This window comes from Durio zibethinus, chromosome 17 (assembly GCF_047325235.1).
Source record: "Durio zibethinus cultivar Kanyao isolate XHJ-2024 chromosome 17, ASM4732523v1, whole genome shotgun sequence".
Lineage (NCBI taxonomy): Eukaryota > Viridiplantae > Streptophyta > Magnoliopsida > Malvales > Malvaceae > Durio > Durio zibethinus.
In genome coordinates, this window is record NC_143178.1 from 3,107,861 (window position 1) to 3,124,253 (window position 16,393).

General features: G+C 31.8%; 2 protein-coding genes and 1 pseudogene across 3 annotated transcripts; all 3 read left to right on the top strand.

Annotated features, from left to right (window-relative positions):
• The first annotated feature begins 131 nt into the window (after positions 1-131).
• LOC111286761 (MYB-like transcription factor ODO1) lies at positions 132-2,229 on the top strand. The gene is made up of 2 exons (XM_022876947.2): positions 132-514; positions 1,159-2,229. Exons 1-2 carry the CDS (start codon positions 252-254, stop codon positions 1,688-1,690), a joined length of 795 nt encoding a protein of 264 aa, XP_022732682.2. The 5' UTR covers positions 132-251; the 3' UTR covers positions 1,691-2,229.
• Positions 2,230-7,186: 4,957 nt separating this feature from the next.
• Positions 7,187-8,986, top strand: LOC111286769 (uncharacterized). Its single transcript, XM_022876960.2, has 2 exons — positions 7,187-7,344; positions 8,132-8,986. Exon 2 carries the CDS (start codon positions 8,158-8,160, stop codon positions 8,698-8,700), a length of 543 nt encoding a protein of 180 aa, XP_022732695.2. The 5' UTR covers positions 7,187-7,344; positions 8,132-8,157; the 3' UTR covers positions 8,701-8,986.
• Positions 8,987-10,384: 1,398 nt separating this feature from the next.
• On the top strand, positions 10,385-12,769 carry LOC111318570 (flavonoid 3'-monooxygenase CYP75B137-like; annotated as a pseudogene). Its single transcript, XR_016328944.1, has 2 exons — positions 10,385-12,005; positions 12,083-12,769. The product of XR_016328944.1 is annotated as a flavonoid 3'-monooxygenase CYP75B137-like (transcript).
• The last annotated feature ends 3,624 nt before the right edge of the window (positions 12,770-16,393 follow it).

The following is a 16,393-nucleotide window of genomic DNA, read 5'->3' on the forward strand; positions in this document are numbered from 1 at the left end:
GCCCCATTTTAGTTCCAACATCGCTTTCACAAACCAATGGTGGTCCCCGGAATCTCCTCCTCTCATCTCTCAGTGAATTCTGAATTACTATATATAGATATATATTTTTTGCACTTGTTAAATTACATAATCTCCATTTTTGTATTTATATATATATCAGCCTCTGAAAGCCGCTCAAAGACTTTATATAAAGGTGGGTGTGGGGCTTTTGGGTCTTTACAGGTACAGTTTGTGTTTAGAGGGACTAAGCTATGGGTAGGCAGCCTTGCTGTGACAAACTCGGTGTGAAAAAAGGGCCATGGACAGCTGAGGAAGACAAGAAACTCATCAACTTTATTCTCACCAATGGCCAGTGTTGCTGGCGTGCTGTTCCTAAGCTTGCTGGCCTCCGCCGCTGCGGCAAGAGCTGCCGCCTTCGATGGACTAATTATCTTCGACCTGATTTGAAGAGAGGCCTTCTTTCTGAGGATGAAGAAAAGTTGGTTATTGACCTTCATGGCCGTCTTGGCAATAGGTTAATTAGACTCTTTTCACCGTGTCATTCATTGTCCTGCATTTTGTGATTGCTTGGAGCAGTTTTGAGTGAAAACCATTAGATTAGTCTAATTGCTTTTGTTTCTGAGACAGACTCCTGCATATAATCATCTCGTTTTCTAGTTTTGGGTCATGGAGGTTGAAGAGGATGCTATGCATTTTGAAACGTAACGTCCTTGACAGGGACAGCTTATGCTTTTTGAAAAGGAGCACCTAAATGTTGTTGTTAAAAGGCTTTCTTCTTCTGCTAAGGAAATGATAAGTTGCAAATTGCGATGATCATGAAATTATGTTTGAAGAAAAGTCTTCACAATGAACTACTACTAGTTTTTTATGTAAGTTTTTGTAAAGTTAAACAAGGATACCATTCTTGTTTTGTAGCTTATTGGTTCCTTCCTGTTCACGATCATCCAGTTCAGCCAGCTCCCAAATAAAGAATACATTGTTTTATGGAGTTGCTTCTGCAACTTGCTTGCTTGAAATCCGAATGTTTGACATCTTTGCCTACGAAGATTTAGAATAAACATAGTTTGTCATTGAAGTTTGGTTTGTTAATGGGTTTTGATATATGTTTTGATATTCAGGATTAAACTTAATATTGACTATTGTTCTTTTCTTTATCAGGTGGTCGAAGATTGCAGCCAGGTTGCCAGGCAGAACTGATAATGAGATCAAGAATCACTGGAACACCCACATCAAGAAAAAGCTTATTAAAATGGGAATTGATCCTGCTACTCATGAACCCTTGAACAAACAAGCTAAGGCTGAAGAAAGTTCTTCCCATGCTGATAATTCTGCAGAAAATCATATTACAGAAAATGATAGCATCGTCAACTCATCAAAGGATAATTCGAGTTCACCAACTGAAAATTGCTCTAGTACTAATGACTCTAATTTATTAGACAGCATTTGCAAAGATGAATCGTTATTGACTAGCTTATGGATGGATGAACCTCCCCTAGTTGATGCTTCATGGAACAGCATACCAGCAGGAGAAACTTGTAATGGCACAAGCTTGCCATCTTGGGAGGACAACTGCGCATGGTTGCTGGATTGTCAGGATTTTGGTATTCATGACTTTGGGTTCGATTTCCTAAACGACGTTGAAGTAAACACGATGAACACGTTAGAGATGGGCGACAAAACAACAGCCTGACGCACCATAGTTGATTACTTAAAGCTTCAAATTAAGGTGCTTTATGTTTAGTTGATTTTAGGTCCTCACTGTTGATTTTATGTTCCTGTATTTCGGAATATTGTTGGAAGGTCGAAGGTAAACCTCGCTTCTTCAAAGGTTTCTCACCTACCAATTCAAAAGTGATCCCAACCCTCATATCCTCAAGATGTGATATTTCTTGGTGCCTTGCAAATATTGTAATCTTTCTTCTATAAAGGACAGGGAAACAATTATTATTCAACCGAATGAAAAAGGAAAAAGAAAAAAAAAAGAAGAAGAAGATAGGGACACAATGGAATGATAAAAGCGCTAGTGGGTTTTGTGAACGTGAAACCTCTTGTATATTTAATACTTTTATTTTATATATGAAATAAAGATAAATGAACAGTTACTTTATTGTAATTTAAGTTTCTTAAGAAAACTACATAGCCATTAGCTTTGGCTCATAGTGCTTCTAATTATATGTCTCTGAAGCCATTAGCTTATGCTAAAGACTTTCATGTTTTTCTTATAATCAAATACTTTAATTTGATCATTTTGGCATTGCTCTAGCAGAGATGATATCCTTTATCAGGTTTTCAAGAATTTGAAATGTTTATCATTATCTTGATGAATTATTAACAATTTTTTGTTCCCAGGGCAAAGCTTGTGTCACATTGTACAACAATTTCCCTTTACAAGCAAGCAAATCAACAAGTCACCATGATTGTGCTGAGTGCAGACAAAATCATAGACAAACTTTCTTTTATCTTTAATGAGGAATGAATGCCATAAACTTTTGAAAAACAGTAAGTTATAGTAAACAAAACATTTTAACTTTCTTTTCTATAACCAACGGCAAATTAATAATTGAGTTAACAAAGTCCGCAAGATGTTATGTCACCATGAGATTGATGCAGAAGGTTTGCAGTGACTAGCAACAAGTTTATCTAATCAATTATTGAGTATATATATTGACTAATTTGTGACTTCTGATTAGACCTTAAATTCAACACAAGCTTTCATCAACAGTAAAAGGTTGACAGTGAGTTCCTTTAGTACACATTCTCTGCTGATGATCCTGAACTGACCTATAATTTAAATCCTCAAGAAACAATTAAAGTAATTAATATTAATTTTAATATTATGTAAAACAATATTAAATGAACATTATCCAGTAAATCACATAATCAAAGGCCCTCTAATCATGATTTTTCTTAGGACACAAGTTAAGGATGATGTTCCATTGAAATTATCCATCAAGGAACAGAAGCTGAGCACATTTACAATTAATTCATATATATATATATATATATCTTGTTAGATATTAAACAAAAGAAAAGGACAAAAGTTACTCTGGGATTATTCTGATGATACAAGCAAAAGTTACTTCAGTAATACAATGATATGTAGTATAAAATTTCTTGTACGATATAGTAAGGAATTACTTAACAGAAACAAAATGAAATGACTTGGAATTCCATTTGAAAAGGACTGAGGGAGAAACGGTCCCTGGAAACAGTTAACAAGATTTGAAGGAATTAAAAAGGAAGAATGGACATGTCTGCAAAAAGGTTAGGAAGGGTGGGAGACCCAACACCTAAGATTCTCAGGGCTAATCTATCCTATGGTTACCCGACAAAGATAAAAAGCTGTGACTACAAAGTGGAATGTTCAATCATTTGGGTATTTTTGTGGTTAATTTTGAATTCAAATTGAGTCATGCTTTTTTAAACATTACACCATTTTTTTGTAGTCTGTAGATGCTGCTGCGGCTTTCAAGCGTTTGTTTGAACACTAAAAACAGTGTCCATTTTTGTAAGAAATGTAAGGAAATGTGTCCCAATATTTCTCCAATGATATGCATATGCCATCTAAAGTAAAAGCTATTGGGCACCACCGCCTTGACTTGGTCTGATCATGCAAAACTTTTGTTTCTGATGGGAAAACAAGGGTTCTACCAATCGAGCATGCTAAGAAGAATATGGGCGTATCTCCGTAAAGCAAGAGTAGTAGAATGTTGTCAAACACGGCATCAAGACATATGTTTCAATATGAGACCATGTTTAAGAAAAATTGTTGAGGTTGCAATGATGACTTTCCCATTTGGTCTTCCCTTGGTTGAATGGTATAGATTGCAAAGCGTGAGCCCTAAGGTATGGATTCAAATAGCGTTGTAGTTGCGGTATAGTGGCTGTTATATTGCGATAATACCACCATCCGTTATCGTTATTTAAAAAATATAGGGTGAGAGTTTAAATCTCATTGATAACGGATTATTGTGGCCACGAAAAAATGATGTAGCGGTGAATAGCGATCTTAAAAGGCTGTTATTGCTGCTGCTCCATTTCTTTGTCAGAAAATCAAAATACAAAAAAATTAAACCCCCCCCCCCCCCCCAAAAAAAAAAACTTTAATTTGACGTCAACCTCAATCCAACTTCAAACAAAGTCAAATTTAATATCAAATCAGTCATCAATCCATTACAACCAATAGTTCAACACAAGTAATTACCTTTAAAAAAAATATTGCAAATTTTTGTTGAATTTTAATGGGATTGAATTGATTGGTGAAGTTAGCCTCTCCATCTTACATCTTCTGCTAGGTGAGTAGGAACGGTAATTTAATTCGTTCTCGACGGATTTCGACCTGACCTGATCTTATGGGATCGATTTTTTTTTTTTTTTAAATTCGAGTTTCGAGTCAGGTTGGATTGAGTAAAGTTAAAAAATAATCGGAGTCGGGTCGGGTTCGGATTTTAGGTAAACCCGATCTGATCCGATATTATATAAATAATTATTTTTTAATTAATTATTTAATTTTTTATTTATATATATATTTATATAATGATATTTTTAAATATTTATATTTAAAAAATAATATTTTATTTTTTAAAAAATAATATTTTATTAATTTCAGGTCGGATCGGGATTCGATACGATTTATATAGTATTGGATCGGGTCGGGTTCGGGTATGAAAAAATAAAAAAAAAATTTGATAAAATCAGGTTCAAGTTTAATAATGCATAAAATCAGGTCGGATTCGAAGCGAGTTTTATTCCTGCCCAGAACCTGACCCGATGCCAACCTTATAGGTGAGGGCTTTGACTCTGACGGTGGGGGATTGGGGCTTGGACACCAGGGTGGGCTATTGGGTGGTGGTGATGAATTTTCTTGGTTGAGAATTAGGATTTGGGATAAGGAAGAAAATCAGAGCTTAAGCAGAAATCAGACGTATGTCGCCATGACTAAATCGTCTAATCGATAGGGCCATATCTAGTGGAAGGGGGAAGCTTCTATTTTATACTTTTGGGTTGAGTTCGAGAGTTGAGTGTAGCACATTGAGAAATAACGAGAAGAGGTTGAGATGAATGAAAGTGTGAGAATGAGACTAAAGAAAATAAAAAAGGAAGAGATGCCAAGAGAGGAGAGCGATTAGAGGGGAATAAAACTAAAATTTTAGTTCTAGGGTAGGAACCACTGGTTTTGTTCATGTGAATATATATATTTTTTAGGAAAAAAATTTTTTATAGGAAATTTTAAAGGTTAAATTTAATGATAGGAAAGTTTAAAATTAAATAAATTTAAGAATTAATACGAGATAGATAGAGAAATTTTGGATAAGTTAGATAAAAATTGAGGTAATAAATTTTTTGTATAACTTAAATGAAAATTAATTAAAGTTAAATGATTATATATTGAATTATTATTTATTATTTTATATTTTATATTTGAATTTTATTAATGATATTTTGTTTTGGTATTTGTATTGTTAATTTTTTTAGCATTAGATTAATTATTATTATTTTTGTGTACTTAAATAAAAATTGAAAGTTCGATCCCTTGTATAATAATTTAAAAGTAATTTATGATAACAATTTTAAATTAATTAATGTGTAAAAAATTAAAATACTTTATAAATTATTGCATTTCAAAATCATATAATAATAAATATTTAATAGATTATTACATTTAAAAATCAAGTAAATATAAGATATATGATATTATAAACTATTTTAAAAATCATAAAATAAGAATTTTTATAATTATAATTATAATTACAATATTTTATAGTATGTTGTGCGAAATTAAAAAAAATTCACGATCAAGATAACTGTGATGACCGCAATAACTTTTGTTATGCCTGCAATCACGATAAACATAATGTGATCGAATTGCGACCGCAATAGCTTCCGTTATGCCTGTAATCACGATAAACATAACGTGATCGAAATACGATCGCAATAGCAATTTAAATCCCTACCCTAAGGTCACCCACTCACATGAAATTTTGATAATTTTCAATGCCTAATTTAATTTAATTCACAAAAAGTTAGGCCTTTTTTTTTTTTTTTTTTTGAGAAAACACAAAAATTAGGTTTTCGGTAATGAAAATTTGGATGGTTTTGGATATATATATATATATATATATATATATATATATATATATATATATATATGCCCTTCTAGATCCTCAAACTATGCTGCATAAATTCATTAAATTTGGACTCGCATGCTATTTTGAGAAATAATTTTTTTTAAATTTTTTTTAATCTATTCTTAATTCTCTTTTCCTTACTAGTAGTCGAAAAATATTACACGTATTAATTTTTGAATCCGTAATCTTCAAAAATCACATCACATATCAAAAACTCCAAATGTGGTGCATGAGTTTAACTATAAATAAACTTTTTATTCAAAACATATGTACTATATCAAATCAGCTAGTAGATTAAAAAATTTTAAGAGTTGATGAGTGAAATATGTAAAATTTTCATTATATAAATAAATAAAAAGTAAAAGATGGGACAAGCTTTACCCAAGATTGGGTGTGGGTTTTGGCTCGGTGAAATTTCAATTAGGAGGCAATTATTTCCCTAATCCCCTCGAATTTTGAAGGCATATTTAGTGAGTTGGGCTGGTAGAGAATAAAGCTTGATCCATCCAATAGAAAAATAAAATTGACAGCATGTTTGAATCGCTGAATGAAATAGATCGGGGAATGGAATAAATATTTTGTAAAAATAAAAAAAAATAAAATAAAATAATTCTTATGATGTGTGGTTTATTGAAATAAAATGCAGTAGGAATTAATATTAATATGTTTATTGGTTTAAAAAAATATTGTTGGATAAGATTAAAAGATTATTTTATTTTTTATTCAATTATTATAATTTATTATTAAATTAATATTAATCATAGTTAATTAATAAAAAAATAACAAATTTAATTTTTTCACTCTTATTATTAATTATAATTAATTAATGTAAAATTAGTCATAATTAATTATTAAAAAAATAAAAATTTACTTTACAAAAATAAAATATGTCTCTCCTCTCACCTTGATCTTTCACCTCAAGTTCGAAAGTTTTTAATTGGATAGGGCTCCTATAATGAATCCAATAAACAAAAAGCCCAACTTTAGGCCCATTATAACTTTTTCTAAGCAAATGGATCGTCTAAACAAGCGAAAAAAGGAAAGCCCAGCCAAGACGAAAATAACCTTCTGTCTCCGTAAGAGGAGGATATACGAAGACCCTTGGTTTCAATCTCTCTTCTTCTGTATCTGCGGCCATCGAACCTCACCTTTCTATTCCATCCTAAACTGCGGAGCATCCTTCCTTTGTTGGGTTTTGGCGTAGATCGAGCTCCAGGCAAGAATTCATGACCTAGTTGCAAAATATCTTGATAATTCTTCAATTTTGAATCTTAGCCCTTAATGTTTTTGCTCTCTTTTTATTTTGACATGCTTTTTGTTTGTAATTTCGTGAGGATCATAGAGTATATTGGTTGAATGAGTCGGTTTTTGAATTAGGTTTTGTTTTTTTTTTCCAAGCAATTGACTGAATTGGGATGATAAGTTTATAAACGGGTTTGGGTTTCTTTGTCTTTGTTGTGCCTGTAAGTGATCTGTTTGTAATTTATTCGTTAGTTAAAGTAGTTTATGAATTGGAGTAACATAAGGATGCTGCATTGCCTGGTATCAAAATTGAACAATGTGCTTACCAGTAGTCCTCTAAACTTCAAATTTTCACAGAATAGATTTGTAGTGTGAGCCCTTCTTTAGTATCTGAGCTGTTGGTTTGCGTCCACCCTTGTTTTGTATTGGTATTTGTTTGTCATTACGCTCCAGTTATCTAAGATCATAGATTTCATATGCTAATTTTAATCATGAGTAAGAAAGGATTTTCAGGTACTTTTTTGCTGGTTTGTTGTAAGATGGATGAACTTTTTCCAATCAGTCACCCTAGATATTTGTTTGAGTTTTGTGTTGTTCTTTCTATACTCTTTGGTCTCTAGCTGAGTTATATGTGTGTTTTTGTGCTATTTTAGGCACTCATTAGTTTTTCGTTTTGCCTTATGCTTTGAGCTAGTTTCCTGATGAAAGAAATTGCCTATGAATTTCTAATCCGATACATGTTTCTTTGTTGATGCTATCAGGTATTTTGTCTTAGGTTGGTTGCAACATGGGTGAATTTTCAATCCAAATTAGCACCAACCTTATCAACCGACTAGCCGAAGATGATGAGAAGCTGAAGAAAAGAACAAAGAAATCTAAAACCAAGGTGCCAAGGGAGCCTCAACGACCACAAACTAAGGTAGATCAGAAGCAAATATCTGATGATTCTGAAAAACGGGAAGGGACTACAGGCACAGGATGGCCAGTTCAGCCTCCCTTATTTCTGCCTCTAAACCAACCTCCTTACTCTGCAAGTGCAGAGTTAGATGCAATTCTATCTGTTGTTAAAGAGAGTGAGAATGTTGTAGAAAAGTTGCGGAAACAGGAAGAGAAAATGGTGCAGGAAGTGACACAAAAAGCTAAAGATCTCCATGATAAAGAATTCAAGATTCCAGAACCAAAGCCTATGCCATGTTTGGTTGAGAATAATGCTTGGATGGCATGCTACAAGGAGAATGCTAATGACCTTACTAAATGTGCCCCTCTGGCACAAAATTTTGCAGACTGTTCTCGCAGAGTTAGGCAGCTGGCAAAATCAGCTGATAAGTAGACTTTGACAGGGACAAATTTTCAAGTCATACAAAGAGTGCAAGCCACTTGCCAGTTTGAGTGAAACTTGAATTTTGCAATGCAAATAACCAGCAGAAAACAAAAACTACTAAATTGTTTATCACCCTTCTTGGGTTACATTTTGTGCCATTTGGCATTTGTCTTAAGATTTTGGTGAGATGTTCTGCTTCTCTCTAAACTCTTAACTAATTCATATATTCAAAGTGACATGATTTCCACCATTTGAACTTTGGTGCTTTGACACTAAAAGTTGTTTTCCTTAATGCCTTATCCTTTGCAAACATAAATTGCATTGTTCATTCTGCATCTGTAAATCTTATGGATTAATATTACTAACATTTTTGGGACTTTTTTTTATATATATCACATTAATAAATCTTTATTCATAAGTATTAGTAATTATTTGGTTGTTTAAGCTGTTATTCATGTTCAAACTCTGAAATTTTCTATTCTGAAATTGACTTGAAGAACATCGGTGAATTAAAAGCTCATAAGTATTAATTAAAGAAACTAATTCTCTTTAAAAGTTATCTTAGCCCCGGAAAAGCAAATTACAATAAAATTCTTTTCTTCTCCTAAATTCTTTATCTTTTAATTTTATAAACAAGAAAAAAAAAATCTAACACAAATGATGAATGGAAAATTAGAAGAAAGAATGGAAGTATGAAACAACTTCCAGTGGTGCACTAAGCGCTAACTAAAAGCTAAGAGACACGTCATCACCAAGAGGAGAGTCACGCAGGGATCACGTGAGAAAGCGTCGACGATTTCCAGTTTTCCACCACTAACCTTTGAGAGCATAACCATACATACAAAGAAACGCAACCGTGTGGAGCTGGAGAAATTCAATGATTTGGTTTTTGTGCATTGCAATCTTGGGCTACAAGCCATTTATCAAAGTAGGGGTGGAAAATGTAAACCCATTATCTTTGATGAAATAGACGATTCAGAATGGCCCACCGAATTGGAACCTTCGGCCCCTCTATTGGATGATTTGCCTCTAGAACGCATAGGTAGTCCTTAAAATTGTAAACCAATCGAAAATGGATACTATATATTCGATTACCGATTGTATAAATGGTTCTTGAATATGTTCATGGTATTTTGGGCCTAGTGAAAGTGTGTTTATGCATCTTTGACAAGGTGAAATTGAAAGAAAATAAATATAAAAAAAATAAGGAAATTGAAAGAAAATAAAGACAAATTTTTTTTTTTTCAAATTTTACATCTTAAAAAGAAAAAAAGATATCCTTAAGTAATAATATGGTCCCTGAATATTCAAATTCAAATAAAGTTGCTGATTATACCAATTGAATTTTAACATCATAGAATATCTTGTTTGACCCCATTGAAAATTTTCTAGAAATAAACATAAAACTTTCTTCAATCAAACAATGGAAGAGGTACGTTGAATCCTGATCTCAGTTGATAATTTTAAAACTATTAAAGGGAAAGTTGAAAAATCTTAAAATTGTAGCTCTAGTCGACGTTAGCGACTTTGGAATGAAAGAAAAGAAAACCAAAGTGTCTATGCTCTATAGAGTCACTGCAATTGCAACAGGTAAAGATGACTTTTGACCAGGTACTAGGTAGGTGCGGCAACGCCATTGTCTTGGCGCTGCAGTTTCCTAGATTGCATACATAGGAGCTTGAAGAAGCCCCATTGTACTTTTCCATTGTCACCATTGATGACAGTATCAACATTACCTCTCAACAACTCCATTTCAAAGAAGATGTTGAAGAAAATACTCTTCTGTCATGTTTTCTTCTCTTAGTATTCTTTTTTCAATTTTTCCTCCCTCACCAACCAGGACAAAACAATACGGATACTACTTGCTCAACGATTTCATTTTCTTTAACTTCAATTGTAATGGTTGAACTTGGAAACTACAATCTTTTACGAATTAGATCCAGTTGTTTGCTTGATCGGTCGATCCACTATTGCATACAGTTTTATGTAGAGAAGTGGGTAATCTCTAGATGTAAATCGTAGTACAAAGCTTCTAGGGTCGTTTATGGCTATGCCCATCTTCTCTGACTACTCCGCCTAGCAGTTAGCTCTGTCAGTTGACTTGAATTCCTACAAGTGATATCCACGTGCTTTAATCTTTACGAAATTGGACCATTGATCTTTCATAGTTTTTGTATTCTAACGACTACAAATCTTCATTTTTTGGGGAGGGGGGAGGGGGATAACCAATGTTCTAGTACTATAAATCATGGTGACTTCTCAGCAATATTAAACCGTGCACTTCCTGGTTAACTCAGTGTCTCAAATTACTATTTCTTATTTTTCCTTCCAAAGCAACATGCTGCACACAGCTTACAGCTCGTCTTCATGGCTGCTGAATGCTAGCGAGCAGAAAGATGGACTGTTTCAAGCTGCTTTCTCGTTTCTGATTGCCATGTTGGCAATTTCACTCTGGCATGTATGGACTATCAGAAAATCAAGGAAGCCAATCACTCCATTGCCGCCTGGCCCTCGTGGCTTGCCATTAGTGGGATATCTTCCATTTCTTGGAACTGATAATCTTCACCTGGTCTTTACAGAATTGGCTGGAGTCTACGGTCCTATCTATAAACTTTGGCTTGGAAACAAACTATGCATAGTAATTAGCTCACCATCGCTAGCAAAAGAAGTGGTTCGTGACCACGACATAACATTTTCTGAGCGGGATCCTCCGATTGCTGCCCAGATTTGTACCTTTGGCTGCAGTGATATTGTTTTTGACTCCTACAGTAGTCTGACTGGAGAATGAAGAGAAAAGTTCTTGTGCGCGAAATGCTTAGCAATTCTAGCATTAAAGCTTGTTATGGTCTACGGAGAGAACAAGTGATGAAAACCATTACAGATGTGTATAAAAATGCTGGCAAGCTAATTGATTTTGGTGAATTGTCATTTTTAACGTCAATCAATGCGGTCATGAGCATGCTGTGGGGAGGCAAACAAGGAGGAGATCAGAATGGGGCTAATATTTGGAGTGACCTTCGAGAGCTTATAACAGAATTAATGGTGATATTGGGAAAACCGAACGTTTCTGATATTTTCCCCGTTCTTGCAAGGTTTGACATACAAGGATTAGAGAAGGAAATAAAGAAAATATCTCATTTGTTTGATCAACTTTTCGACTCTATGATTGAAGCAAGAATGAACGTAGCCACCGGAATAGACAAAGATGGTGGAAAGACTGAACAAAAAGACTTCTTGCAGCTTCTTTGGAACTCAAGGAGAAGAACGATAGCTCATCATCAATTACAATGAATCAACTCAAGGCCCTGCTGATGGTAAGCATGTTCTCTCATCTCATACACCATTGACCATTATTCTCTTACTTTTTGGGGTGCTAATAATTTTTAATTAGGATGTTGTGGTGGGTGGAACTGATACTACATCAACAATGATGGAGTGGACAATGGCAGAACTAATGCAACATCCTGAAATAATGGAAAAAGGTGAGGAAAGAAATAGCTGATGTCGTTGGTCCAAACAGCACCGTCGAAAAGGTTCACCTGCCTAATTTGCGCTATCTAGATGCTGTAGTAAAGGAGACCTTCCGGTTGCACCCACCTTTGCCACTCCTTGTGCCCCGTTGTCCGGGCCAATCAAGCACTGTGGGTGGCTATACCATTCCAAAAGGCACCAGGGTCTTCTTAAATATTTGGTCTATTCACAGGGATCCACATGTTTGGGACAATCCTTCACAATTCCAACCTGAGAGGTTCTTGAATGATCCTGACAAATTCGACTATTTAGGAAACGATTTCCGGTACATGCCATTTGGTTCGGGAAGGAGAATGTGTGCAGGAGTATCTCTGGGAGAGAAGATGCTCTATTCCACGTTGGCCTCATTGCTTCATACTTTTGATTGGAAATTGCCCCAGGGTGCAGAGCAAGACTTGTCCGGCAGATTTGGAATTATTATGAAGAAAATGAAGCCTTTAGTTGTTATTCCAACACCAAGATTATCTAATCTCCAGCACTATATCAAGTAATTGTATTGTTGTTGTTATTTTTTATTTTTTAATTTCTAATGTATCCTTAAACCTAATGCCCTGTTATTTACTTAGTTGAAGAGAATATATTTTTTCGGACTTATAACTTTTAAATGTCAATTTTATTTTTAAATGTCAACTCTAATAACATGTCAACTGATTCAAATGATAATCAACTATAAAATATATAAATTTATATAAAATAATATTGAGAATAATATAAAAAGTAAATTATAAAACATTTAGCATTATAAATAACTTCAACTACCAATTAAATAAGTTTTAAAGTATAAAAAATAAATAAAAAGTCATAATCAAACAATTGTATTGAGGTTAGAAATATTAATTATATTAAAACAAACTGAACCATGTGTTAATCATATTCTAGGAATGCCAATGCCAGCTTGCTGATACAAGAGATAATGTTAAAATAACATTATATTTGGCAATATTTTATTCCACAAATCCACATTAAACAGAATCGTATTGAGAACCCTAACTTAAATTAGACTTAAAGAGCAAAAAGAGCAAGAGCTGCAAAAAAAAAAGAAAAAGTTCTTTACAAAGCTTTTATCTGATGTAATTCACTGAAATACATTGAAATAATCAGAAATTACCGAAATTGACTAATATTATCCAATATCACAGTTAATACAAAAAGGTCAATATAAAAATTATTATTTCATATATTGTCAATGAAATTTAAAACTTTTATAAGTAAGATTAGAATATTAGAATATATTTTATTATTTATTATATTTTATTAATTTATTATGTTTTATATATATCTTAATAGGGTATGGGATATCTTTTAATTTCAGAATTTAAAAACTTTACTGAACTAACAAAAACATATCCTACAATACAAATAACAAAGCCTTGAACTCATCCTCTCTGAGGGCAAAAAAAAAAAAAAAATCCTGCTGAAATCAAAGCCATGTGGAATGAAAGATCTTGGGATTTTGTTAGATGGGTTGGAAAATGGAATATTGGGTTCGATCGGAGTGAAAATAACATGGGTATTTGCTTTTGGTTTTTGAGAGATAATAAAAATTAGGGTGTAATTGAGTTTGAGTTGATATTGTATTAAGTTTAAATTCGAATTTGATTTGAAATTTGAAGTTTAAAACTTGATTCGAACTTGATCAAGTTTTATTTTTTTTAGTTTAAGTTTGACTCGAGATAAAAATCAAGTTATTTGAGTTCGTTCGATTAGGCTCGATTAATATATAAAAATAAATTTAATTTTTATATTTGATAAAAGTTTAATTATTTATACTTGAACTCGAGTTCGAGATATTTAATTAATTAAAATAATAAAAATATATTTCAATATAAAAATTTGATTAGGCTTGCGATTATATTCAAATTGAATATAAAAATATTTAAATTCGGTTCGATTGATAAGTTAAATTATTCGAATTCGAATTTGATTCGATAATAATTTAATTGAATTCGAGTTTTATTCGAATCAAATCTGAATAATTTATAAATATTGATGTATTATTTATACTCTTAATAAGAACTAAGAAAAAATAGATAAGAAAAAGCGAGAAAGAGAGGTGATACAATTATGGTGGTTATTATCTATTAGAGTTATTAATTAGTTTTGACTAATTAAATAATTAATGGTGATAAATATTTATTTTTAAAATTTTTTAATTTTTCAATTTACTTATTAATTGTATGATAACATATTATTAATTAATGTGTATAATATCGGGAAGAGTGGATGAAAAGGGTGCCTTTGCTCTATCTATTTTTTCCTCTTCCCATAAATGAACAATTACAAAAAAATTGATCATCTTATTGTTGATAGATAGATATAGAGTATTTTATATCTATTATTTATTAAAATAAAATAATAATTAATCAAACGGGTAGGGCTTCATATTTGCTTGCAATGCCAACTGTTCGTGTTTAGTTAAAAGTTGGAGTAGATTGGGCTCTTTGTCCCACACTTCAAAAATAATAATAAAGTCTAAATTAGGAAAAAATGCATAAAAGGAAAGAAAAATTTAGGGATGGGTAAGGGTGTAAATAATATATTAGTATTCATAAATTATTTGGATTTGATTAAAAGAAAATTCGAATTCGGTTCGATTATTATCGAGTCGAGTTCGAGCTTGAGTAGTTTTATTTATCGATTGAGTCGAATTTAAGTATTTTTATATTCGGCTCGAGTAGCTCGTGAACCTAATCGACCTTTTATATTTAAATATATTTTTATTATTTTAATTAATAAAATATTTTGAATTCAAGTTCGAACTTGAACATAAATAATCGAACTCTTGTCGAGTTACGAATCGAGATTATTTTTACATATTAATTGAGCTTAATCGAGCGAGCTCGAATTCGATCACGAATCGAGCTTGAGCTTAAAAAATAAAACTCGATCGAGTTTGAGCCAAGTATCGAACCACGAGTTGTGAGCCGAGCTCGAGTTCGAATTTCTCACTATATCAACTTGACTCGATTACACTCCTAGGGATGGTAACCGAAGGTTCGACCGACTACTTATTTTAGTATAGCTAAACTTAAAAAAATTTATATTATTAATATGTGTATGATTTTAAAATTTTATCATATATTTCTTAATAAATGTAATTTATTTTATTTAAATTATTTAAAAAATTAAATTAATTGTATTTATTTATTTTTATTTATTTTAAGTCATTCTCAATTAAATTTATATATAAAATATTATACATCAAATGTGTATGATCTCATATGATAGTTTTTAATTTAAAAAATCAATTTATTTTAACAGAATTATACCTAAACCATAATTAATCCAAACCACATATTTATGGTTAAAAACCAAAACATATTTAATTGACTTTCTTTGTATATGAAAAATATTGTATTGATTATACACATTTAGTAAACTTGATTTAATTGTCATTTGCCAATTTATGGAAAATATTAATTGCTATAGGCTATTCCATTGCGTTGATTGTAGGCTGGTTATAGTACATGTGATTGGTTTACAATTACATCAATATTATGTATTGAGTTCTTTTTTCAATTGAAAAAAAAAAAAAAAAACTCTCTTACTACTCGCTATAAATAAACAACTTTAGGGTTCATGATAAACTAATAGAGCGTTATATGCAACAGTCAGTAACAATTTGTTAAATATTGTATTATGATAATTTTATTGATTTGTTGAATGCTAAGTTTAATGGAGATATTTTACTTAATTATTAAATATTTTTTTCGTCTCTCGATTGAATTTTTTTATATGTTGTGACTGATTTTTTTTTTAAATGTTATATGTTCAAAGTTTGTTCTTTTGGCAAGTATGAAATAAATTCGGTAACACATAATAGTTAATACACAAGGTTAGATATTTTAAGTTTCTTCATTTATAAGAAAAAAGAAATACGTATTTTTTTTTATTTTACATTGAGTAATTATTTATTTAAAATATTTATTATTGAATACATAACTTCTGATATTAATTTTGATTTTGATTTTTATATTTAATTTTTTTTAGTACTGTATGTTGACTTAATAGTTCAATGATTTCTTTAAAATTAGATTATTTAAAATTTAGTTTTGATTTGCAAGGACATTCCCCACTATTAAAAAAATACTAGAGATCTCCATTGTTTTTATAGATAATTTTAGAAGAAATTCTATTTTTGTTCTTTATACGTATGATAAACTCTATTAGA

Coding starts and splice junctions, on each gene's coding strand:
- LOC111286769 (XM_022876960.2), top strand. CDS start 8,158: ATGGGTGAATTTTCAATCCAAATTAGCACCAACCTTATCAACCGACTA.
- LOC111286761 (XM_022876947.2), top strand. CDS start 252: ATGGGTAGGCAGCCTTGCTGTGACAAACTCGGTGTGAAAAAAGGGCCA. Junction 515..1,158: donor CATGGCCGTCTTGGCAATAG/GTTAATTAGACT, acceptor TTTCTTTATCAG/GTGGTCGAAGATTGCAGCCA.